At 40.6% G+C, this 27,072-nt stretch overlaps 1 protein-coding gene across 1 annotated transcript; it reads right to left on the bottom strand.

The window, feature by feature from the left end:
* Positions 1-1,933: 1,933 nt before the first annotated feature.
* Positions 1,934-24,476, bottom strand: ranbp9 (RAN binding protein 9). The gene is made up of 12 exons (XM_055151461.1): positions 24,373-24,476; positions 20,403-20,570; positions 19,919-19,941; positions 17,999-18,183; positions 14,674-14,786; positions 14,133-14,241; positions 13,581-13,714; positions 13,076-13,226; positions 12,458-12,576; positions 10,347-10,498; positions 8,452-8,563; positions 1,934-6,141 (listed from the first exon to the last, which is right to left on the bottom strand). Exons 1-12 carry the CDS (start codon positions 24,419-24,421, stop codon positions 6,011-6,013), a joined length of 1,446 nt encoding a protein of 481 aa, XP_055007436.1. The 5' UTR covers positions 24,422-24,476; the 3' UTR covers positions 1,934-6,010.
* Positions 24,477-27,072: the final 2,596 nt, after the last annotated feature.

Here is a 27,072-nt window from a genome sequence, read left to right on the forward strand (position 1 = left end):
TTATTGGTCTGCGAAATGATGTCAAATTTTTGGGACACCCTGTACTTTGCAATAATACTAAGGAAAAAGCTAAATTTTCCTTTTAAAACTGTATGTACCATGTGTGGCTTAAAATGTTATAATCACAACTGAACCTGTTGCCAAAGCCTTAACTTGCAGATAAAGGTCATATCCAAATTTGTCTCTTTCTCAGTTTATGTTCAGGCATCATGTGAAGCTCAGAACCTCCAGAATCCCCTCCCTGAGCTGCAGAGGCTGCACTAGCGCTGACTGGGGTTTAGATAGTGACCTTTCTAGGTATATGCCCCCTCATAGTGGAGCTGTTGAAGACCAAAAAAGTGCCCAATTGTTCACTTCGATGGTACAAGCATGAAACTTTGCCAGATTATTAACATCCCTAGGACCAACATTTCTGCATATGGAACCAAGCCCGAGTCGACCCTGCACTCGAGTACATGTCCCAAAATGGCAGACATGGAAACGAGGCTGGGAGCTAAATTATTGCTTACACTGCCTTTTCGTGCTTCTGTGCAGCATTTAATTACCATTGTGAAATATGGTATGGCATTTGCAGATCTTTAGAGATGGTTAAAATGTTTTTTTGTTATCAAAAACCCAATAAATATGACTGAAAGATAAAATATTGGATTAATTTGGATTTTAACCACAGGGAACCCACACCACCCTTACATTCACAGGGAAAACCGTCGTGTGACGTCCTTAGTAGGGCTGGGTATCATTAAGACATTGCCAATATGATACATACCTTGATACACTGGCCACGATACGATACGTCTCTTGATAAGAGTGCACTTTTGATTTGATGTGATATATTTCAAATCGATTTGATACAGTTCAATAAAAAATAAAGGCTAAATCATGTTTGTGATACCAAAAATCTTTGTTAAACTAATGCTTGTGCAAATTTAATATGAAACACAAACATTTTAATCATTGAAACAGTAAAAATGTCAAATGTGTTGTATAAATGAGTTTCCTTCCCCTAAACAAGCAACAAAACCGTATTGGTGATATATTGATACAGCAGTCCCCGATATCGATACTGTATCATCAGATTAAACGATACATTATATCGATATTTTGATATTTTTGCACACCCCTACTCCTTAGTGCTTTGGAGTTGATAAAAAATAGGGTAACACTTTAATAATAATAACTACACCTTATTTAGCCTTAATAAAGCATGAATAAATACTTAATTAATAATGAACAAAGACTTATTTAACAATGATTCACGCTTAGTAAATGCTTAATAAAGCATAATTTGTCTTCACTTCAGAAAAGCTCTCAAAAAGACTTAACTAACAGATAACAGCTGCCTGAATTATCATTGCATTGTATTATTAATAAATCATTCTCTCATAGTTTACTAATGATTAATAAATGCTCAAATGGTTAGTCCATGAGTAATTAAGTATGAAATAATTATGAGTAACTATTTACAGCACAGGCAAATTAAGTGCAAGTGCTAATTAAGGTAGAAATTAATTAATAATGATTCACGCTTAGTAACACTTAAGTCTTTGTTCATTATTAATTAAGCCTTTGTTCATGCTTTATTAAGGCTAAATAAGGTGTAGTTATTATAAAGTGTTACCAAAAATGGTTGTTCAACATTATAAAATGGATAACTAAGCAAAGTAGACTATAAGAAATGGATTAGGCAGTGTTTTTTATGGCAGCCTCGTTTTCATATAGTCCATTTTGTGACAGGTGCAGTTCTCAGCTCCAGTGTTACATTAGGCTTGGTTCCATATCCAGAAATATTAGTCTTCGGGGTGTTACTAATGTGGCAAAGTTTCATGCTTGTACCATAAAAGCGAACTATTTTGGTCCTTAACAGCTCCACTATCACATTTTTATAAACATACACATTTTTTTTTGACAGGCGAAACAGCACGACTCCACTCAGTCTCATGGAATTGGGACCTTTATTATTAGAATAAGTTGTGGATTCTGCTTTTGCTGGCGTTCAACAAATATACTGTAAATGCAAGTAACAATAATTAACATATTGATCATTAGAATAAGATATTTGTCTGCACCGTTCTTGTTAATCCGGAAAAGAAGAGCCACGTGACACGCCCCACAACCATCAAAACCGAAAAAAAAAAAAAAAAAAAATAGAGGAAAGAATTGTCAAACCAATTCAACGCAACAGTAAAAACAGCTTAGAAGAGTCTGTCCCAGTCCACACACACCGCGTCACACGTGGGGAAGAGAGGGTGGGCGGGGACGGGTTGGGGGAGGGGGAGCACGTAGCCCCATGCTCCTCTGTTAACACACTATTCAATACATCCCCCTCTTAAACGAGTTATTCCGAGTAAGCCCAGTACTTTAAAGAGCCCAGATTACTCTTATTTTCTGATTTAGTTCGCGTTTCCTCGTCAAAAACAAACCCGGAGTTGTGTTTTTTTGCTCCATTCACACGTTTAAACGCGCAAATCCTGCTTATTTAGGCTGAGTTCTGATCCCAAAACGGAAAACGCGCCATCCCGGACGTTCCCCACCGTGTTTTTAAACTCCACACACCTTCACGAGAATTATTTGGATGATTTCCCGCCCAAAAATTGACAATATCGAATGAACAAAAGGTTAAAAATGTGGCTGAACTACGGTGACTAGGTTTTCAAAATAAAAAACTACGACATTTAGGACTTTTTAGGATTTTTTTTTTTTTTTTAAAGTGTCTCCACACGTCTCCAACACTCTGGTTCACTAGGAAATGATGTTCTATTTCCAAAATGTCAAACTGTCTTTAGGTAAAATACAAAAAAGCTGCTTCAAGCCTTAAACAAATGACAACGTTTGCCTCTTTTTACTGTTCGCAGGGATCAAATTGGTCAAAAATACAGACATTTTTGTGTAAAACTTGGGACAAATCACTGTTTTTTGGATGAATCTGCTGGGACAAGGGACACCGGCCTCAAAACTGGGACTGTCCCGGGTAAATATCGACGTCTGGTTACTCTAGACTGAACAAAACGGTAAAACAGTGATGCAAAACAGTGACTGTAAACTTCAAAACCAGCACTTGATGATATCACAAGGTGGAATTTAGCATTTTAAGCTTTGGGAAAGCAGACTAATAATAAAGGATTCAAATGCGTGAATGAAAAAAAAAAAACACAACTCCAGGTCTGTTTTCGAGAAGGTGACGACATTTTAAAGGCTTAAAGCTCACGGGAATCCATTTTGTGTAATATAGGACCTTCAACCCAAACCTCCTATTTCGTTTTTTTGTTTTTTGTTGGGTTGATAACTTCCGATGGGATTTGTTAGCACGTCGTGGCGTTACAGGACGTCTCGGAGTCTCCGGAAATTCCCCCCGTATCTGCTCAGGACACGTACGCGGGACTCCAATACAAACGCGCACTGAAGTCTGAATCTCTAAGTTGTTGCATAGGAATAAATTTTCCGGTTTAGCCTTCGTGGTGTGAAGAGGAGAATTGACTCGGATGTTTGCCCAACTAGCGATAACAAGGCTACATTTTGCATAAAAGTGTAAAATATATAGTTTAAAAAAACGTCTTTTTTTTTTTTTTTTTTTAACGACACTCACTTTGTGTCTGGTAACAAAGAGATTCCGTCGACTCAGTAGCTTGGGGTCCGATACTTTAAGCGAAAAATCTGATTTCGCCGATTCCGAGACGCCCTGAACGCCGTGTTACTCCTTTTAGGGTCACATTTGTTACATCGTTTGTCACGGGAATATAATCTTTTGTAGAATTATACATACATTAAATCAAACAAAAGCCACTAACCACTACGCGTTGGGTTAAAGGGGAGTATTTCTCATCACATACAGTGTCCTCTAGTCTCTTCCCCCTGAACAGAGAGTGGGCGGGGCCTGCGCCTGGAGTCCTGTTTCGGCTCTTGGTTTAACGCTACGAGGCCGGTTTCCCATCAAGTCAAAGAAAAGGAACAGAGCGGAGCGATGAAGGACCGTGCCTGCCCCGAGCGCTCAGCCTCCGGAGATGGTCGGGTGGAGGCGGCGGGGAGGGAGGGGAGGGGCTATCGAGCCGGTGGTGGACAGTCAGCTCTGACGTATGAACCGGGGGGGAGTCTGCCTGTAGAAGAGCCCCGTCCTGCCTGTGGACCGCGGCTGGAGAGGAGACGGCTGCTTACGAGTCTTCACATTTTAAAACTGGATAAGAACTGGGAAGTCTAGTCATGTACCGTATTTTTTGGACTATAAGTCGCACTTTTTTTCATGGTTTGGGTGTTTCCTGTGACTTAGAGAGACCAAGAGGGCGCTCTAGTCTTGTGTGTGAGTATCTGCTGCTCCTGTTCCTCCTGTACCACTGTCACTTCGCTCTTTACTGCACGTCTACTGCAGAAAAAGCCTCCGTCATGAAATCTACAGCCGAAAACGGTAATCGAGCAGGAGAAAGAAAGTTTGGAGTGAGGCAGAAACTTGTGAGGGACTGGAGAAAAGTGGGGATGGCGAACGCGGCTTCATGGGAACCAGGAGGGCGCACCGTGTACCGTATTTTCCGGGCTATTAGACGGGCTCTTAAGCCTCCAACCGCATCAAAAAACGAACAGGCGCCTCGCAATTCAGAGTGCCCTATACACGAATCCACTCGGGTGTCCCAGCACAACTTCAGTAAACTAAAAAGCCGCAAACACACACGGAGCAGACAGCGACCGCACAGCAACAAACACCCACAGACACACTCATCACTTTACGCCGACGAGCAACGGAACGGAGGAACGAACCGAAAAAGCGAGTGCAATGTGCCACTTCTAGTCACAACTGAACAACTGAGTCACTGCGAACACGCCGACAATCCGTTGGTCCCAGACAGCACCTCCCTACACGCCACAACTGAACAAAGCCCAGAGTCACCGTGAACGCCACAAACAAACAAAACCACTCACCCATCACACTGTTGCGTTTCCTTTAAAGTCTCACGCGGTTTATTTGCGAAAAAAGTTTGAAAATAGACCATTTAATGACAGTGCGCCTTATAATCCAGAGCACCTAATAGCCCGGAAAATACGGTAACTTTCCTGAAGTCACTGGATGGATGGACAAAGCCTGGACTTCAGTGACACCGAAACCATCCTGTCGGGATTCAGAAAGACCAGAATAATTCGAGAACTCAAATTCTGGAACTGGAAATGATGCAGAGTCTGACGACAGCGACACAGAAGAGGAAGCAGCGCTCTGTTTACCTCCGGAGGTCGAGGAGTTGTTCAGAAGTGACACCGAGGATGAAGAATTGAATGGATTTAGTGATTTGGAGTGAGATGGAGAGTTTGGTAAACTTGTTCTGTTCTGTTGTTTATGTTATAGTTTATCTGAAGAACTGTTCATATGTGACGTTAACAGTCTGTTGATCTCTCTTCTATTGTTTTCACTAGAACTTGGTCTCTCTTGGTCCCGGTGTCTGATTTTATAGATTAAATTTCCCCCAAAAAGTGCGACTTATATGTTTCTTTCTTCTTCATTATGCATTTTTTGGCTGGTGCGACTTATAGTCCGAAAAACACGGTAATAGAATTGGGTTTCACATGGAGGGGAGTGGCCGGTATAACTCTGTGGCTTTAAACACATTTTTTCAAGTGATGTGAGCTCAAATCATCAGATCTGAAAACCACAAGTATAAAGGCCCGGTGAGGGGAGGGGGGGGGATAGGTTTCACATCTGCCATCTACTGGAAACAAAATCTAATGTATTTACAAATCGTAAGCTTTTAACTGCAGATTTTATTATAGAAACCCCCCCCCACACACACACACACTCCTCAGTTTTGAATTACTGGCCTATTAGAAGATCATAACCTCACCTAAACCTAAACATCACCTCCCACGGTTCATTAAGAGAACAGTAAACTCCAGTGTCGTAAAAACAGGTAAATTTCATCCTACAGCTGTAAGCACGTCTCCCTCGGGGCCCACAGGCGGACGGGCCGGCGGAGGGTCCAGCGGGCGGGTGGGCGGGCGCTCAGAGGGGCAGGTTGTGTGGGGCGGGGGTAAAGGGCTAGTGCAAGTAATGGTCCACAGAGGCGAAGGCGCAGGAGCCTGTGCCGGTCCGAGCCATCACAGACAGACACTGGGCGGCCTGTCCCATGGCCAGAGCCAGGGGAGGCTGCTTCGGGAGGTTGTGAGTCTCTGCACACACACAAAAACACAAAACATTAATGAAAATCCAAAATATTTATGTAGACTTTAAAATGTAAAAAAAATAAATAAAAGACTTCCAGGCTAGAGGAAGTATCCAGGCTCCATCTAGAACATTTCTCTGGGTTTGGCTCCGGTTTAGCCTCAGGTGGCTAAGAGTAAACCCTGCGCCTGACAATTATGACTGTGAATTATGACAACTGAATGAAGCAAAGACTGAGGTGATACTGTTTGGGTCCGGCAGTACCCTCACTGATGTGAAACACCTCACAGTCACCAACCTTGGCGTCACCTTAGACAGAGATTTTAAATTTGACAAGCAGATCAATGGCGTTTTAAAATCGGGTTTTTCAAGTTCAAAACTTTTTGAACAAGTCGTGCACGCTTTTATTTCATCACGCCTGGACGACTGTAACGCACTTTATTCCGGCATCTCACAAAACGCACTTTACCGGCTCCAGTTCGTCCAAAACTCTGCGGCGCAACTTTTAACGGGAACCAAAAGAAGACAGCACATTTTCCCAATGCTTCAGTCTTTGCATTGTTTGTTTTTAAAGCTTTGAACGGACTGGCCCCATGTTACGTCTCGAACCTCCTCCAAATTTACAAATCTGAGGTCCGACATTCAGCTCCAGCTTGTGGTCCCCAAGACGAGACTTAAAACCAGGAGGACAGGACCTTCTCTGTGGTCGGCCCTAAACTCTGGAACGCTCTGCCCCCTCCCCATGTCCGAACAGCCCCCACTGTGGAAAGTTTTAAGTTTCGTCTTAAGACCCACTTTTATTCTCTGGCTTTTAACACCACGTGAGTTGTGTGGTCCTCTGTGTTTATTTATTTTGAATGTATTTTATTGGCTTTATTTATTTATTGCTATTCTATGATTTTGCTCTGATTTTATTTTATTGGTTTTAATATTTTAAGACTAGTATGATTAAATCTGAGCGTTTACTTGATCATTTTATTATTGTTGACCGTGGCTGGTCAAACAAGAACCCTGTGGCGACGTGACCTGTAATGTGTTCCTGGATAAAGAGAGAGAAATGTTTTAGCCAAGTTTGCTGTGACTTTGAACACACAGAGACACTGTAAAGTCGTCTCCTCTACAGTCCATCACAGAAATGAGCCGTCCTTGCAGTTGCACTGATACAAAACACATTAGGCTTTTAACACTGGCTTTAATGTGGAGCACAGGGTTTTACAAAGCACACTGGACGACCGAGAGGTCTCAGTCCACCGAAACCTTTAGTGTAGATTTGTCCTGATCACTCCAGTGAAGTGCGAAGTGGTCCCAAGCAGTTACCTCCCTTTTCAGCAGTGTCAGCAAAAACATATTAGGGCCCAGTCAAGCAAAAGTAAACAAGGCCAAAAATTCAAGTTAATGCATCTGATATAAAAATTTATTCAACAGATACATATGTTCTCTAGTTTATGAAACTGTTGACCTTTTTTCTGTACCGTTTTTGGTTCTAAAGTTCCATATGTTTTAAACAGACCTGCAAATCATGTAAATAAATGGATGTATTTCATCATATCTTGTGTTATTTGATCTTTGAACTGTTGATGAAGGTACATGATTTAAAAAAATATATATATATATATTTACAATGATAAAAATTTGCTTGGAAGGACTGACATATTTTATAGAAATAGTTTCCTTTCATTTTGAAGTAATATTAAAGTATTCGGAAGAAAAAAAGCGACAAATTATGTAAAATCCTGCACCTTCTACTTGCTTACACAATTTTCCCTCTGTGACTTTTCCCTCCGTTACCATGAACTTTCTTAATAAAAAACCTCATGACTCAAAAAGTAAGAGGTTTTTCAACCTAATCTTGTTCCATATGGTAGAAAACTATATGAAGCAAATATTCAAACCAGTTTGTTAAGGATATGTAAGTGAGAACCAAGAGTTATCACTGTTTGGATTTATTGCCCAAAAAGTGCTGCATATTTCATTCCCTCCGTTACCGACATGAGTTTTAAAAATTTTTGTCAACAACTTGAAAGAATATCACAGGTTTAATAAGAATGAATAATGAATAATAATGAATAAGACATATTTGAATGTAAAAAATCTGCCCCTGTTTCCCTCCGTTACAGCTTGTTTGGACCCATTACCCTTATTTTAGTTTTTACTATTTAAAATTAAAACATTTCAGGCTGGTAAACATGCAGCTTTGTTTGCATTTCCGGGTACTGACATGGAATAACAGTAATGAACCAAGAAGTGGCAAAACTAAACGAAGCAGGCGTACGGAGGAGACTGTAGTTTTAAAGCGTGGTGAGGGGGCGTAGCTGTACCTAATATTGCACTGTTGAGCGTGGAGCAGACGGGCTCTCTCTGAATGGCGTCCAGCTGGTATCCCACAGGGCTGCTCCAGGGGTCCGAGTAGGCCAGCAGGCTGAAGGCGTCCTGCAGACAAACAACACATGCTACTCTCCACACACACGTCCTTTACACACAACACCTCCTCACACGTCCTCTACACATGTAACATTTTCTGAAAACCCTGTAGCCCAACTAGCAGGAACTTGATTAAACAAAGCTACAGTTGTTACAGTTTGACTTCTCTGATAAACAGACTGTTCCTCATAGCTTTGGGCAGTAATAAAGTATTACAGTATTACAGTATCCCACGGTATCAAAAAGTAGCAACAGTATCAGTTTCATTATAGTCATTAAAAAATCTGCAGAGCATAAGGACCGTACACAGCTCACCTCTGGATTAATTATTTAAAAAAAGCCAATTTGCAAAGACTGCAGGTGCCTAAAATGACACTTTGCGGTGCTTTTGAGGAGGCCACGATGGACGAGTGTGACTGAAATGTTTATTACTGCATGAGTGAACGCTCTGAAAGCTGCACTTAGAATTTTAATTTCCAGTTTTTGCAGACTGAACAAATCAGACAATGAAATAATAATGTTCAGTGCAATAAGATCAGTCCAACATGTGGAGACACTGGTGTGGTTGTCTTTTAAAAACATAAATGTTTATTGTTTTGTAATGTCACCGTCGTTGTCTGTTTTAAAAATGGATGGAATAAAGATGATGATGACCTAACATAATATTATAATTTATTGACACCTAAATTTGTTTGCTGAGCACAAATGAATGTGTGGTTGTATTTTCAGTTTAATTCCATCACGATTTAAAACTAATAGAATCTATAAACAACATTTCCCCACGTTTGACTACTCCAAATTTAAGACTTTAAGACCTTTTTAAGACCACTTACAGGAAAATTAAGCCCAACATCACACCCATTATGTGGGCAAAAAACACCAGATTCCAGCTCTAATAATAATGATCATTACTCACTGCTTTAAATAACAACAACTATAACATCTCAATCCGAATTCATTTATAGTAGTATGCATTGCTTGTAAAATGGCCAAAAAATTATTTTTAATGTTAAAAATATAGTTATGTTTTTTTCCTCCCTCCATTTAACACTGCACTGCAGCCTGGGTGTGTATACAATAAATAGGTTAATAAAATTAAGTCCTTTGTGAAAAAAATAAAGACTTGGACAACATAATTTAAGACCTTTTAAGGCCTTAATTGAGGAACATGAAATTTGAGACCGTTTGAAGACTTTTAAGACCCCGCGGCTAAAGGTCTTGAGATGACGTTCGATCAGTTTCATTCCGTTGTCACGTGATGCAAGTCAGGGAGACCAGGACAAGATGGTCCGGTCGCACGCGAGTTGGTCCCAAAAAAAAAATAAAAAATACTAGTACTTCTGCAATTTGGCAGCATTTTGACTTCAGGCGCACATTTGTTTACGTTTTACAGAAACAAAACTTCAACCACATGACTCATTTACATAAACTAAAGCGGTGATTAAAAACAGCTCGCTCCTTGTGCGCTGATGCGGTTCTGTCAGCTTCTGTGGGACTAAAGGACACGACTCAGTAGAATATGAGTGTTCTTTCTGTGACAGAGGGGTGTTCTGCTGATGGTGAGTCTGTTCAGTCTGTGTGTCGTGTTGGAGATGGTTCATGTAAAACTTTTAGAGATTATAAGTCTGCGGGTCATACACGTAGATCGTATAGCTCACCAAAGTCGTACTAAAACATTCTGATATACCCCAGTAAAATCCTGAGGAGGTTTAACAGTCTCAAAATTTGGATACTGCCCAATGCTTGTCCCTCATCACTAGACCTTGGCGTGCCCCTGCAGCTGACTCTGTACCTTGAGCATCTTCTTGTTGGTGGAGTTTTTGCCGCACTGGCGTCGCAGATGTTCACTCATGCTCTGCAGCTCTCGTCCGAAGTGGATCATGCGCTCGATGGCGGCCTGGCTGCCTCCACACAACTGCCTCTTGGACTGCACAGACTCCACCTCTGTGAAGAGACGGAACACTGAACTTTACAACGCACAGTACACCAGTGTTTCCCACACTTTTTTCTGGGGACCCATGTTTTAAAAGTCACAACCCTTCACGACCCAAGTCAATCGTAAATCACAAAATAAATGGTGGATTTGAGCATTATTGAACATGAACTCTTTCCCCCATGAAGGCAACATTTGATGACTCCCCTTGTTTCCTTAATGACGTGTTTTGAATCCTCCACTGTATCACTAAAGACGTAATTTGACGACCATTACAAACGAATCGGTTTTTCACACGTAAACAGAGGCTGTGATCAGTGGGGGCCACTACAACCCACACTAGGCTGACCAATAGGCTTCAAGGATACGTTTTCGCAATTTTTTTTTACCAAGTTAATCAAAGTAGTGACAATTGTAGCGTTTGGAGAAAACACAACATGAAGCACGTGCGATGGAAAGATTGCGGCGTGCAGTTTTACAAATAATGAGGGACATATTTTATGGATCACTTTGGAGAAAGGGATTTTTATACCGTTTCTGATGATATGAAATCTGTTTAAACCCTTTGACAAATATATTTTTTACATTTTTTATGAATATAGTACTCAGAACATGCATATATCAGATGCTGAATGTAGTTTTTTGTTTTCGATTTTGCACCTGACCAGGTAAACTGTCATGTTCAGTGAGCCGTTATAAACCTGTAAATGAGTTGAATCACATTTGAATATCCATAAATGAAGAGTTCAGAGTCTAAGGTTTCTAGAGACGCCAAACATGTCTTTGTTTCAATAAAGATCATGAGTGTGAAAATAATTTCTAATCACTCGTGGAAGTCTGTTTTCATTTATGCAGTTATGCTCTGTGGGTCGCCCTAGTAATACATGTATGGGTTGTTCCTAGTCGGCGTCCAAGGGGGAAAGAGTTAATGAGGATATTTTATTGTTGACTGAGTGATCGTGTCTCTCTGAATCAGTATTACTCAAGTTTTAAACAATGATAAAGACTAATAAAAGGATCCATAAGTCGCCTAGTTGGACATTAAATGCAGAACATTTGTTTTTCTTTTCAACATTCAATTGAACCAGCAATATTGGAACAAAATAGTCAATAAAATAATTACAAAAAGATTAGAAATTCTACAAAACATGTCTTAACCTTTCAACATTTCTAATGAGATAGGCGGGTCTGTCTGTGTTTTTGTAGCGTGTTCCAGTTCCGAGAGCGCAGCAGCAGATGAGGCGCAGCATTCAGTCCGTTTCTGTGCTTTGTCTTCATTTTTGTGAGCACGGAAAATCTCATGTGTCAGAGCTGTATATATCGCAGACCTACATGCAGATCGTGACAAGGCGACCCCCCCAAAAAAAAAAAAAACCTCTTGCGACCCAGTCTTTGGGGAAACGACGCTCGGTGCAGGGCCTGCCTGTGACGCACAAGAACTGTCCACACACATGAACAGGCCTGAACAATCTCTGCCCTCCATTAGACATTAGGCGCATGCACTTGAGAGCACTTGGTTCGCTGAATAGTCCAGACTTGCCCTCAGAAGCCCTTTTGAATAGAGCTGAGCGTTCATATTTTATTACTTATTTTTCCATTTTATTTTGACTTGTACATATACGTAGATATTTCTATAATTATGCCTTATTTGACACCTGCCTCTTACTCTTTTTGCTGCTACTTATTTAGAATTTATTATTACCATTTATATTTTAAACTCTTTATTATATTATATTATGATGTGTGAGCTCCTGTGTCCAAATAATTTCCCTTGTGGATCTGCTCATGTTGCTGAAGATCTCGTTTTCAGTTTAACGTAACACACCTGAACACAACATCGGGTTCTCTACTGACAATTTGGCCTCACTTTTTTTAATTTTCTTGTTTATACTTAAAAATTACCAGTTACATCAATATTCCCACAGTGTACAGGTCTATTGTAAAACATGATGTCAAGTGAAAGCACTAACCCATGTCTGCGTCACAGTCCTCGGGCTCCACGGCGTGTTTGGAGCTGCCGTTCAGAAAGCCGTTGGTCGGTTCAGACACTCCATTGGTGAAGTGGTCCACCTCCATGTCCACGTCATTACTGAGAGAAAAGCACATACAAACATGAGAAGAGCGTGAGAAGAGCGCGAGAAGAGCGAAGGTGTAATTAGTGTCTGAATTACAGGCTCACTTGAGAAGGTACATATGATTCAGAGTACATGGTATTCAGCTTTTATATTGTGACATTTCTGAATTGTTACACTCCTACTCTTTGCACAATGTGGATCAATCCATGATGCAGGACCTACGATTTGAATATTTGCAATTCCCCACAATACATAAAAACTAAAAACAAATTTGTGTAATTATTTCAGCTTTGATAATGACAACTGACGTGTAGCACTGGGCGGTAGCAGAAAAAAATAGATCAACATCAGAATCTTTTTTCCCCCATATTGACTGATCTCAATTTTTGACTCCATCTCTTTTTTTTCCCCATGTTGATACGAGCGACGACTCTGGAGAACTCATTTAACGTTTGGAATGAATTTGTACAATAATATTAAACATAATCTAAATACATGTGTGAAGAGAGTCACCTGGAGAAGGTCTGCGTGCGGCTGCCGTTCAGACTGACATCCAGAGCAGGACCAGGGGCCGAGCCGGGGCCGGGGCCCGGGCAGGGCTTATGACTGTGAGGAGAGCTGTGCGCCTTCGATGTCACTCCATTACAGCAGTTACTGTCAAACCCTACAACACAGCAAACATTGAATAACCAACATCTGTGTTCAAGGCCAACGCCTTGAAAACAGTTATAAAACATCTATAAAAAAAATGCAGCTACCAAGAACCACGTTATTCATGTTAGAAGTCTGGATAATACCCTCGATTGGATTGTTCTTAAAATGTTCATAAAACAAAAAAATGTGTCCCTAGATTTTAACATTATTATTTTTTTATTCTAATGTTGAGGCAAGTAAAGAATACTTTTTGTCCCTTTACGGACTGTGATCTGGGTAATGCCTGTGAGGTTGGGTTGTGACGGTTTGGGGAGGAGGGGGTAGTACCTGTCAGGGTTTGGGGAGGGGAGGAGGGGGGTAGTACCTGTCAGGTACGGCTGAGAGCCGCTGAAGTTCCGGGGTGAGCCTGGGTAACTGTCCTGAGACTTGGGGCTGCGACCTCCCAGACAGCGCACCTCACTGTCTGTGCCGTTCACCATCTCGATGAACTGACGCACTCTGCACACACGAGGGGAGAGGAGGTACAGATAATGACCAACAGTTTTAATTATGCAAAATAAATGAGCTTTTAAGCGTTAAAAACATTGTTTCCTCAGACACATACATATTATATTTGAAGCTTAATTAATCACATTTACGAGGCCCTCTGACCACTCAGAAATCACAAAATGTTCCCAAGATGTGAAGTTCAAAGTAGAATTCTGTTCATAGTTATCACCAGACTGAAACTGAGTAAATATCAGTATTTTGTATGGATCAGCTCATCATTACTGCCAGTACATGGCAAATCAATATATTCACTGAATGTGGAGGTAAATGTACTCGAGAGCATAATATGTGTCCTTTAGCGTTAACACAAAATGATAAAAACAGATTATTCCATGTCCTGCAGGCTGCACATATTGTGTGGACTCACTTGAGCATGAATAGCAGATCGGGGTTCCTCTCCAGAAGGCTGGGGTACAGTTGTTGGGTGGTCTCTATGGCCTCACCCATTCGCCCTGACAACACCAGCTTCTGGATTTCTGTCAACGACACAAACAGCTTTACTTACTATTGTAAAACATCACAATATACACACTATGACAGTCACTTTTTACACTATTCGCTTAAATAATCATCCACAGATTTCCTTTTCAATTAGACTTTGTTGTGGGGACAACAGAAACTGTTGTCCAGTGTGGGACATCCTGTCTCAGTCTGACATGAGCAGAGAGCAGAGTGCAGCGCCCAGGGACTCTTCATGAGCTATGTCGACGGTCAGGAGAACCTCACTGGAGGATAATAACACAATGTGCATGTAATGTACCAGAAGAAATTCACCCACACACAGGGAGAACAAGCAAACACCAGCCAGACTAGAGCACTAGCCTGTTATTAGTCAATTAGTAGTCAGTCAATATTGAGTTACCGTCACTCGGATATACTGAAAAGCAAAGACTCCAGTGCAGACTTACTCTGTCTGTTTTTGATGGAGGCCAGCTCTTCGTGCACAGCCTGATCGGTGGATTTGGCGAAGGCTTCGGCAGTCGCGCAGTAGCTGTGGTGCACCAGATATGACGCCACCATCCTGAGGAGAGACGGAAATACACTCACTGCCAAAATATTTATGATTAACAATACTTAAAATTGCTGAGAAATTGTTATGGATATTACAAGGTACTGTACATATCCTGCACTATTACCATTGAAAAAAATGAATAAATCTACAACCACAGCTGAACCTGGGCTGGTAGTGCCTTAACCTGCAAATAAAAAGGACACATACAAGGTTTTCCTCATTCTCAGCAGATGGACAGACTATGCCTCGCATGAAAGTTCAGAACCTCCCGAATTCACTCACTGAGCTGCACTAGCACGGATTAAAAATTGTCTGTCTGTGCTGGGGTTTAGGTGGAGTCTTAAACCAATTGGATTTCAGCATAGAAACTGGCAACACAAATTAGAGACTCATGTGAGGCTCATTCCGCTTTCTGATTGGATAATCTGCTTGAACCAAAACACCAAATTATAAACATAAATGAATGGAACATGTCCAGTGTCAACAAAAACTAAATTCTATGTCTGAAAATTTGAATATTGTGAAAAGGCTCAATACTGGAATGTCCCGGTGTCACACTCTAATAAGATAATTAGCCCAAAGCATGTGCAAAGGTTTCCTGAGCCTTTAAATACTCTCAGTCTGGGTCAGTGGGCTACACAATCATGAGGGAGGCTGCTGATTGGACAGATGTCCGGAGGACAGTCGCTGACTCTCCCCACAAGGAGAGTAAGACACAAAAGGTCACTGCTGAAGAAGCTGGAGTGGTGGAAAAAAGTGTAGTCGGAAAAGGTGGACCAGCCAGAGGGATGACTGCAGCGCTGAGAGAATAGTCAAGCAAAACTCACTTAAGAGTTTGAGAGAGCGGTTGGGAAATCGATCCAGCATTTCTGAAAACAACCTAACACACTGTTTCTGTTTGTAAACATGAAGGTGTGTGAGGTCATTTTCACGTTACTGCGCTCTCTGAACTGACCCCAGCGCACTACATTTTGTTCTGTTTACTTCTTCTGGATAGATCGTGTTCACATACACCACGCATCATTCACCCCAAACACACACCATGAGCCACGTGAGAGTCCATCAGCTGATCGGCAAATTTATTTCCTTGGCAACACGCCTGACGCAGACAGAGAGCCCCGTGAATGTGCACACATCCACTCACTTCCCCTGTATGTGGTGTCCTTTTCTGTCACCTATGGCTGATGCACAGTGAGAGCTGAACGTGCTGCTGGTGGAGGAGAAAACACGTTTTAAACAACACAGACAGACCCAGGCTCAACTGCACAGACAGAGGCAGGAAACGTGCTGCTGATATTAAGTTGAATCCAAATTTCGTCAGACAAATGTGGCAGCTCTGTAGCGCTCATGCATACGATATACATGCGAGCGCTTTTTTGTCCAATTCCGAAAAAGTGGACTGCATACGTTGGCCCGAGGTTCGCCGCGTTCATGCCACACTCGCCCTGCTCCAAAGGGTGAGTGAAGCTGCTCCGAGACCTACTGTTGCAAGCGCTCTTAATGTGATTCAGAATGTGTCATGTTCACACTGGCCCAAGCTCTCCGAGTGAATGCTCTTTTGCGTCGGCTGACCTAGTAGCAGTGTGAAAACGACCTTAGTTTCAGAGAAGTTTCAGCGTGCTCCTTCCTTCAGGCTGATATGAGGCAGCAATCTATTCATTCATTCATTCACTCAATTTCATTTCTTTCCAGCGACTTGGTCAGGAATCGGAATACACTAGACGGTTCACAAAAACTCCAGAAGTGCGAGTTCGGGCACCAGACAGTTTCTACGAAGTGAAAGCGGCTGATGAATCAGGCTAGCAGCAATCAGCAGTCTTCAGCAATCTGACCAGAACTGAAGAAGCAGCTTGGATGAGCTGCAAAATGACTTCACTCTTTTGTCCAGTTGATAGAATTTAATTTTTCTTTTGATTTGGATTCTACCTGGTCTTCTGAGGGATTAAAAATACATTTTGACAATGATTTGCAATGATTTTAGGTTTTATTTTACAACCACTGCTCGCCTTGATTGCCCTGACCACACACCACTGAAAGACGATGACATATGTTGACGATTATTACAAGTACATAAAATATACTACAGTATTTTTTGGACTATAAGTCGCACTTTTTTCATGGTTTGGGTGTTTCCTGCGACTTATATATTAAAATTTTCAGACTGACAGCCGTGAGAGGCTCTAGTCTTGTGTGTCAATATTTAGTACTACTACTCCTGTACCACTGTCACTTTGCACTTTACCGCGCAAGTCTCCTGTAGAAAAAGCCCACTGTCCTGCTGCAGATGGTGAAATATTCAGCTAAAAACAATAATTGAGCGGCAAAAAGAAAGTTTGGAGTGAAGCGAGAAACTTGTGAGGGACGAGGAACACAGCTTCACAGCAACCGGGAGGGTGCACCATGAAACTTTCCTGGAAGTCATTGGATCAATCGACAAAGCCTGAAGTTCAATGACAATCAAAACCATTCTGTTGGGATTCAGAAAGGCTGGAATAATTCTAACTGGAACTGATGCTGATTCTGATGACAGCTACACAGAAGAGGAAGCGGCGCTCTGTTTACATCATGGGTTTATCTCCAGAGGCCATGCAAAAGTGACACAGAGGATGAAGAATTCAATAGCTTTAGTGATTTGGAGTGAGATCGTGAGTTTGGTAAACTTATGTTATGTTGTTTATACTATAATTATCTGAATAATAATTGTTAGTATGTTAAGTTAACCTATTAACACCTATTCAGCCTGTTGTTCTCTGTTCTATTGTTATTACTAGAACATAAAAAGTCGGTTCCTGCTCTCTGATTTTATAAAATACATTTCCCCCAAATGTGTGACTTACATATGTTTTTTTCTTCTTCATTACACATTTTTGGCTGTTGCGACTTATACTCCGGAGCGATTTATAATCCGGAAAATATGGTAAGTGTTATTGTTGTTACTGTTATCTAACCCTAACTCTTAACACTTTATCGATGGGATAAGATACTGCGAGGCGAGACTGTGTGCACGCAGGAAAAACGATCTCGCCAGATTTTCCCCTCCGTCTTTACATTAGGCTCAGGAATGAAAAGGTTATGGGCATCACTACGGAACCTATCTCACCTCTCGTCTCGTGAAATTTCAGTCTCGTCCCACCCTCACTACCCTTTATAAACCACACAAAACAATCACGTTTTTAAATATAGTTTCTTGTCCCATCCCTACAGAAAACCGAGGCACTCACTTCTGGATCATGGACTGCCACTCCCCCTCCCGCTCTCCGATGGGGAAGCGTTCAATCTGTGCTTGGATCTTGGTCCTCCACTCCCTCATGTAGTCCTCGATGTCAAACACAAACGGGTGCTGGCCAAAGTTTGCATCCACCACCTCGCCCGGGGTCTGGAGGCCCACTGTGGGGTACAGGTTTGGCTGCGCGACAAGAGCAGAGAGTAACATGAGTATGAAACGTACGGAACGGGCCGCAGTAGACCTGTCATGATAATTACTGTATTGATTTATCGTTTCTTATATGAAAGCTGGAACGATAGAACATTTTTTTTGCCATTTTTGTGTAATAACATAAGATTTGAGTAGTGAGAGCAGAATAAATAACTTCTATTAATTACTGGTTCATTCTGCCTTTTATTTGTTGAAGCTCAGGCCTTTAATGAGACAGAATATTTAAAATTTGGTTTACTGGTTTATCCTCCTTTATGTCAGTGGCATGAAGTAGTTGAGTATTTCTCTGTAGCGATAAATTGTGGTTCAACATTTGTTATCGTGTCAGGGTTAGGACACGGTCTATGTTTTCTAAAGGTTTGGACTACTGTGTTAAAGGTACTGCACCACATTTTTATGGTCTGAAAATGTGAAAAACAGAACTAGTTTATTTGAAAATGTTTGCAGTGATCAAAAGTTATTCCTCTTTTACCAAATGCATTTAAATCAAAGCAGCACACAGGGTTCTCACTCTTTTACACTGACAAAAATTCTAAACTTTTCCAAGATTTTTTCATGACCTACAGTGAATTTTCCATGACTTTACGGCACCTGCATGCGTAGAATTGATCAGACTTTTAGAGGTAAATATGAAATGTCAACTCTTTCCACTCACCTTATGGTTTGGGATTATAGTTTTTTAACATTCAAAATCCTGTCAGTGTCAGAAATAATCATAATAGTCTAATGAGAACGTAACAGAACGCCGGAGTTGCGTGAAAGAGATACTAAAATTCTATGACTTTTCCAGGCCACTTTTCCAGGCCATGACATTTTCAATTTCCATAACCAGAGGTGGGGACTTGCAAAGTCATGACTTGGACTCGAGTCAGACTTGAGTCACTATTTTTAGGATTTAGGATTTGACTTGATGAAATGGACTAAAACTTGTGACTCGACTTGGACTTGAGGCTCAATGACTTGGGACTTGACTCAGACTTGAGAAGATTTGAGACGTACTTTAAAATCTGAATTTGTTCCATTTTGACTGTAATAATTCACACCATAATCTTGTTGAGACATTTAAAAAGGAAAAAAATAACTTTTCTACAACTCTCACATAAATACTCATAAATATACTACAATTTTTTAAGTACAATTTATCTTAAAATTCAAATAAATTGCAAAAATGTAAGCTTTTAAAGACTTGAAATGACTTGAAGCTCAAAGAAGATGACTTGGACTTGACTTATGGGCCAGTGACTCGAGACTCGACTTGGACTTTTCTGTCTCTGACTTGGGACTTGACTCGGACTTGAGGTCAAAGACTTGAGATTTGCAAAACAACGACTTGGTCCCACCTCTGTCCATGACTTTCCCAGGATTTCCAAGACCGTGGGAACCCTGATCATAATTATTCACCATGAGTTTGAGAGTTATGAAAAAGCACTGATAGCAAAACTCCACTCTGGTCCCTATCAATAACAAACTAAGGACTAACATGCACTTTTTACAACATAAAATATATTTGGCTGTTTGTAGAAGGCATCAATCATCAATCAATTAGATGTTCTACGTTACTCCGACTGCACAAAGTCTAAAACTATAACAAACATGATCAGTCCTGATAGAAAAGAGAAGACTTTGGCCACAGTGGGGGGAGGATGAGGAGGATCACGATTGTTTGTGGTGTTTGACTGACGGCTGGATGGAGGGTGGTACTTACTGGGAGGTCTGTGAAGGCGATACCTGCGGAAACAATGCACAGACATGAATCCACATCTCTCCAGTCTCACATATCAGCTCAAAACAAGTGATACAGGAATATTTACTAGCTTTATGTGCACAAATACAAGTGAAAAGACTATGTAGACAATCCTTTCCTTAAAGAGGGGGTATTAATTACTAACACATAACATAGTCATCATGTTACCTTTTAGTGTTTTGAAAATGCTATATTCACAGAAAGCAGCAAGTTTCTGTTTCCTTTTCACACATGCATGGATGAAAACCTCTTCTGACATGTTTTTGATGTGGGAGCAAAGTTATAACATGGTATAAATCTTCAAAATGTTAATTAAAAATAAGGGTGCCCCATATCTGTGAACTGGTCTTTATAACAAATCACTGAACTCGTCCGATCTTTAACAAATATCCAGCCCAGTAACTTGAGAATCATCCAAACTAGTCTTGAAATGTAAGATCCGTACCTAGACTGTGTCCGTTCTTCGTGTAAAAACAGGTGTTGTTGATGAGATTGACGCAGCAGCCGATCACGTCGCCGGTCGTGAAGGTCGGGCCGTACGGTTGGCCGGTCCCAGAGGAGCAAAAAGAGTGTCCGTCGTCTCCGTGGTAACCGTACGAATGCTTGTCCCAACCTAAAGTCAAAGCAAATGGGCCCAGTTTAGACCGTAGACTGTATGAATAAATGGACGATGCACTTTAGAAAATGGGAGCGAGTGTGGGCTGTTTTTAAAGACTATTTATTATCTTCCAGCTCCTTCTGACTCTGGCTTCAATTGACTTACACTGGAATATCGTCGTCCCTCTCTCTGTAAATGCAGCTGTGAGCCTCGTCATTTTGGTCTTAAAATGTTCGTATTCACCTGCTCATGATCTTGGGTTTTTATTTTGCCATTTTGTCAGTAAAAAAAAAAAAAATCCTACTCATAATATAGAACCTGGATCCAAATTCGCCCGTGTAACCTTCAGCATTGCGAGCTTCATTTGAGTGGCGCTCACAGTTAAGCCCAATTTTCGGTCGTGCGTCAAATCGTCTGCGTCACAGCACAGAGTCTGCGTCACCGTGAACCACCTCCGCAGAGAACTGTAATTAGTTCTAATTAGAATAGCTATAGTCGACGCAGCACTATAATTCGGCCTTTCCGGTTCTGCGTCAACTCAACGCACACTGCTGCCACACTCCTCGCCTTGTCGCCGTCATTTTTGATTTATAGATCTGCGTCGAGGTCTATGCGCCGCGAAGTAATTCATCGCCACAACCCTAGAAGGAGAGGATTTAAAACTGGCATTCGTGTTGACAAAATGAAATACGAGAAATGTATGTAGAGCGGATGTAGAGAAGACCAATCACAGTCCCTATTGTCTGCGTCGCTTCCCCTTGTTTTTCTGCGTCGGTTCGAAGCATAGTTAGAAAATTTCGGCTGTGCACGTTGGTCGGTGGAAACGCTCTGTGGAGGGGTTTCACGGCGATGCAGAGTCTGCTTCACAAAGTAGATGATTTGACACAACCATAAATTGGGCTTTACGGGGTGAATTTGGTAGCCCGATTCATCAGCCGGTTTCACTTCGTAGAAACCGTCTGACCTCGCAGCATTAGGATTCGTTCGCTTGACGGTAGGCGGTTACTTTTTTTTATTTAACCAAACGCTGCTATTTGGTCGTGACGTATGTAATGCATCAAATCCCGTAGGAAGAAGGACAATAACGTCTTTCTTCTTGATAAAATTCACCAAACATTTGTTCCAGCTTTAAATCCTCGATCTCGGGAATCGTTGACAACACAGAATGTCTGGCTCTTTGCTGATTGGCTGGTGCCCGAACTCACACTTCCGAGGTTTTTGCGAACCGTCCAGTATATTTCGATTCCTGACCTAGTTGCTGGAGAGAAATGAAATTGAGCGGAGGCACTAGGTATGAATTCGGAGCCAGGCTCAATATTATGAGTAGGGTTTTTTTGACTGACAAAATACAGGAAAAAAAAAAAAACAACAGGAACATGTGGAGCAGGTTAATACAAACATTTTAAGACCAAAATGATGAGGCTCACAGCAGCAGTTAGAAAGAGCGAGCAGCAATATTCTAAAGTCAGTCAATTGGAGCCAGGGTCAGTAGGAGCCGGAAGCGTCCCCTGGCGCACTTCCTATTGGAACGCAGCGGCTAGTGCGTTGGTTATGTCCATTTATCCAGTCTATTGTCACTACATACTCGCTTAGTCCACCTTTTTATACGTCTCTGGTTTAGACTAAATAACAGTTTGGATTGTGGCCACAGTGTGCACTAGATGGAGTCCCGACTATAAAGATGATTTATTACAAATGCACATGACATAAGAGCTTTTGATCAAATCTGAGCAATGTTCAAGGAAGTGAAATGACCCAAATTTGGCACAGTGCACTGGTTGAAAAAGATTAGGAATAGGCAATATTTTGGTTCTAGTATCGATATTTGTCATTTGTCATTCCCAGTTTGACCTCAGTGCAACAGATTTATCCTTTTGAACAAACTCAGAGAAGTCAAAATGGAAATGAAAAACACATTATGAAAAAATATGGCAGTGTCTTTGTATGTCCACGAACACGCAACTAATTATTTTATATCCTAAATAAATACATTTTCTTATCATTTATACAAAAGTGAAAAAGTTCATTCGTGATCAGTACTTTAACTTAATATTAGGGATGTAACGATATTCAGTTCTCGTGATACGATATGTTCACAGTACGATATTTATTGCGGTATTGTGCATTGTGCTTATGCTACTTTTTTGTCATAATCAAAAAATAATGAGATTTAAAAGTGCTTTATAACAATCATTTCATCATGTAGACAGAGCAAAGGATCATGGTCTATGTAGTTCTCTATTTTTTTTTTAGTTGATGCTATGAATTTAAGCAAAGAAACTTGTAATTTGAAATATTGTGATGGTCCACGATATTATTGGGAGACTTTTGGCGATACGATATCACGATATTTCAGTTATTGTTACATCCCTACTTAATATACTGTACCTCTGTGGGCCTTGCTATGGATTTTAAAAGCTAAATATCGTCATGAGAGCCAATCAGAGAGCTGGCGGTGTTTACTGCGCCACGTACCTGCTGCGTTCGTCTAAAAAGTTACTACACGACGAAGAATTTCCGCCGAACGCAAGAGCTGTGATTGGTTGATCCACGAAAACTATACAGCTGATTAGGGATGGGCATGACTAATCGATTAATCGATAATTGATCATTAAGAATTTCATCGATTACGTTAATTTTAATGGACAAGCCGAATGTAGGTTGCTGTGCGTAGTGTGACCAAACGGGTCCGTACATGTGTCTGTCTGCATCAGAAGGAGCGAGACACAAACAGTGGGTCAGTCTGTAACGTACCGAAGCACAAATGTGTATTTAACGATGACTTGTACAAGAAATTCCACACTTTCCGTTGCGTTCGGGACAAGTGTGAGTCCATGTCCACAGTGTATAAAGCAGCACATATGTTTCTGTGTCCAGTGGGAAAAAGTTTTCCAGGTGAGAGTCGCGCAATGTCGATGATGAGTCCCCACCTCCCTCCCCCCGTACAGTGTCCTGGTTTTGACAAACACAAATATGGTCACACTAACCTGTATTCCATTGAGTCATGTCCTTTAATCTGACAGAAATTTAACCACATCAGCGACACAAGAGCTGTAGTTTTATCTTCGCTTAGTTTATGCAAATTAGCGATGCGGTTTTAAGTTTCGTTTCTGTGAGAGTTGAACAAACTGAATTAAACACATTATAATGTCAGATTGATGTGGCTCTAGAGTCGTTACAGTTTATATGTCGTCAAGTTGAATATGCAGATTAGTAGTGCAGATAGTAATAATAATGATGATCATTTTAATCTAAAAACGTTAATGATTAATCGATAATCGATCGTTAATTCTTCCGACGATCGATTAAGAAAATTTCATCGAATGCCCATCCCTACAACTGATTAAAACAGCTCAGAACGGGTCAAGTTTGGCACGGAAATGTCTGAGCATGAGTCTAATGTGACCGTTTTATTGTCACAGTAAATATTTAAATAAAAATAATGAATGCAGTTTATATTGTTTAGAGCGCGGGGGTGTAAATGAGGATAGATTGGAGCAATAACGTCTTGAACAGAGGAGAATAATGATTAGTCAAGCTCGCATGAATAACCGAATGCACCTTTGAGAGGGTAAATGACAAGGAAACAATCATAATGATTACAGTTAAAACTCTATATATCACAATATGTCTCCTTTAAAACAACAAAAAGGTGGCTTTGGAAATAAGATTGTGTCTCGAGAGGCGTCTGAGAGCTGGTCCGGCGAGGCGTGCTGCTGTAGTGAGTGAAACAGGCAGAGGAAGACAAAGAGAGTGGAGGAGGGAGGTGAGGGGAGGGGGAAGAGCTGTGGACCACACCCAGAGCGGCTCTCCTTACCTGGCAGCCTGTTCATGTTGACGCCCTGAGCTGACAGGCCAATGCCCATGTACCTGGAAAACACAAGACAGGAGGATCAGGAGCAGCTCCACCAAACATCTGCTCAACACATGTTTTCAAGTATTCAAAATTAAATCATAAAAGTACGGAAGCCGAGAGGGGTCACAACAAAAGCAAACGCCGCAACAAAAACAAACGCGACAACACAACAAAAAGCCACAACACAACAAAAAAAAGCCACAACGGATATGACCGCGGGACTATTTTAATGCAAACGCCAAAATACGAAAAATACGAACGCCACAACAAAAACGCAAATGCACACAAACACATTAAAAAGCCGCAACACATTAAAAAGCCACAACACATTAAAAAGCCACAACACATCAAAAAGCCACAACGGAAGTGACCGCGGGACTCTGTTTTCTGACGGACCGATCAAGCGGCAAGTGAAGAAGAACTACAACGTGAAAAGTAAAGGAACAGAGAAGTTGGAAACGTAAGTAAAAGTAATTTATTGTTTTATCATTATTCGTTTCACGTTGTAGTTCTTCTTCTTCACTTGCCGCTTGATCGGTCCGTCGGAAAATAGAGTCCCACGGTCACTTCCGTTGTGGCTTTTTAATGTGTTGCGGCATTTACGTTTGTGTTGTGGCGTTTATTTTAATGCAAACACCGCAACAAATACAGAGTCCCACGGTCATTTCCGTTGTGGCTTTTTGTTGTGTTGTCGCGTTTGTATTTGTTGCGGCGTTTGCGTTTGTTGTGTCCCCTCTCGGCTTCCGTATAAAAGGCCTGTGAACAACGTTTTCAACTAAGCCTGTGCAGTGAATTGAATTATGATTGACACACAAATCGAAATCGAACAAGCAATCTCCAAACTCATATAATCAAAATGAAACGATAAAGCTTAACAAAGTTCATTTTGGGATTTTTTTTATATCCTCCTGGGACCCAAAGAAAAAAAGTGTATTGCAATATATTTTTTTTTTGTAATTTTCTCTCTATTTGGAGGTTAATTAACACCTTAGCATTTAGATTTTGTTCATTTTATTTGTATTTATAACTTTATAACATGTCCTCTGTAATAGATGCCAAAGACATTTTGGTGTTAAATCCATCTGAAGTTGACAACCGAACAAAAACAACTTTTTCTACGGTCGCCTCAAAATGTTTTTAGACTCCCTTTTAATTTCTTCTTTTCTTCTTAATATCATAGTGCAGCCACAAACTAACACCTATTGAATTTTTTTTTTCAAAATCCTGGACTATAATCCCCAGCCCTATTTAGGCAGAAGAACCAAGTCCCCCATTAATAGTCTGTCTTAAAACACTTAAAAGATAAACTGGTTAACTCAATGTCCACAATAAAGGACACAAATGAATGGGCCAAGTCTCAGGAGGATATAAATTACTATATTTATTTATTTTTTTGATTATAGAGATTGTAGAACAGCTGGATATACAATTTATTTTGGATACATTTATGTTTTCGATGCCTTATTTCATGTTCAAAGTCTATTTTATTAATTTTATGTTTTATACATCGCAAAACTGCTTTAAAAAGGTTCATATTTGTAGCCTATACTTATTTTCAACTTCAAAGTTTTGTGTAAATTATCAACAACAAAGTGAGAGAAAAACGCTGAATAAACGCATTGTGTAACTAAAAAAAACTGTCTGAATAATCATGATTTAAATATTGACCAAAATAATTGTGATAATGATTTTTTTTTCCAAAACCAAGCAGCCCTATATAGTTAACAGTCTAACACCAAAGAACTTCTCGGTGAAGTAGGAATGGTGTATCAGTTATCGGCGGATGTCCATGTATATCGGTATCGGTCAGACATTGAAAATTTTGCCGATATTTGGCAAAGATATTTCTTCTGCACTGACCCAGTCTCTGTGTCAGAGGTGGGACCAAGTCGTTGTTTTGCAAGTCTTAAGAAAGTCTCAAGAGTTTAACCGCAAGTACGAGTCAAGTCCCAAGTCAAATACAGGTAAATCCAAGTCAAGTCTCGAGTCACTGGCCCCATAAGTCCAAGTCAGGTCCAAGTCTTTTGCTTTGAGCTTCAAGTCATTTCAAGTCTTTAAATCAAAGTACTAAATATAGCTTTGATTCTTGCAATTTTTTTAAAATTTTAAGACAAACTGTAAAAATTGTAAAACTCACAGTATATTTATATTTGAGTATTTATGGAGTATGTAAGAGTTGTGGAAATGTTCATTTTTCCATTTTAAATATTTTGACAAGATCTTAGTGTGAATCATTACGGTCAGAATAGAAAGAATTCAGATTTAAAAGTGTTTCTCAAGTCACGGGCCTCAAGTCCAAGTCGAGTCCCAAGTCTTAGTCCATTTTATCAAGTCAAGTCTCAAGTTCTAAAAATAGTGACTCAAATCTGACTCGAGTCCAAGTCATGACTTGCAAGTCCCCAGCTCTGCTCTGTGACCATGGATCATTTCCAGTTTGTCCTCGGTGCCTCAGATTTGTCTTTTTGAGCAGACCAAATTTGTGACATTTTTTACCTCAGATAAATACATTTTGTTATTATTTTTACAAAAGTGACAAAGGCTGATTTGTAACTTTACCACAAATTTGATCTTTGCTATGGATTTTAAAAAGGTTCATATCTGTATTAACAAATATCAGGTATCAGCCACAACAACAACAGTTCAGGTTACAATTTAATGAAC

The sequence above is a fragment of the Boleophthalmus pectinirostris genome, unplaced genomic scaffold (genome assembly GCF_026225935.1).
Source record: "Boleophthalmus pectinirostris isolate CB_2022bp ecotype Guang Dong unplaced genomic scaffold, ASM2622593v1 HiC_scaffold_16, whole genome shotgun sequence".
Classification (NCBI taxonomy): Eukaryota; Metazoa; Chordata; class Actinopteri; order Gobiiformes; family Gobiidae; genus Boleophthalmus; species Boleophthalmus pectinirostris.

Coding starts and splice junctions, on each gene's coding strand:
- ranbp9 (XM_055151461.1), bottom strand. CDS start 24,421: ATGGGCATTGGCCTGTCAGCTCAGGGCGTCAACATGAACAGGCTGCCA. Junction 13,715..14,132: donor GATCTGCTATTCATGCTCAA/GTGAGTCCACAC, acceptor TCGTGTGTGCAG/AGTGCGTCAGTTCATCGAGA. Junction 13,227..13,580: donor CTCTCAGCCGTACCTGACAG/GTACTACCCCCC, acceptor GCTGTGTTGTAG/GGTTTGACAGTAACTGCTGT.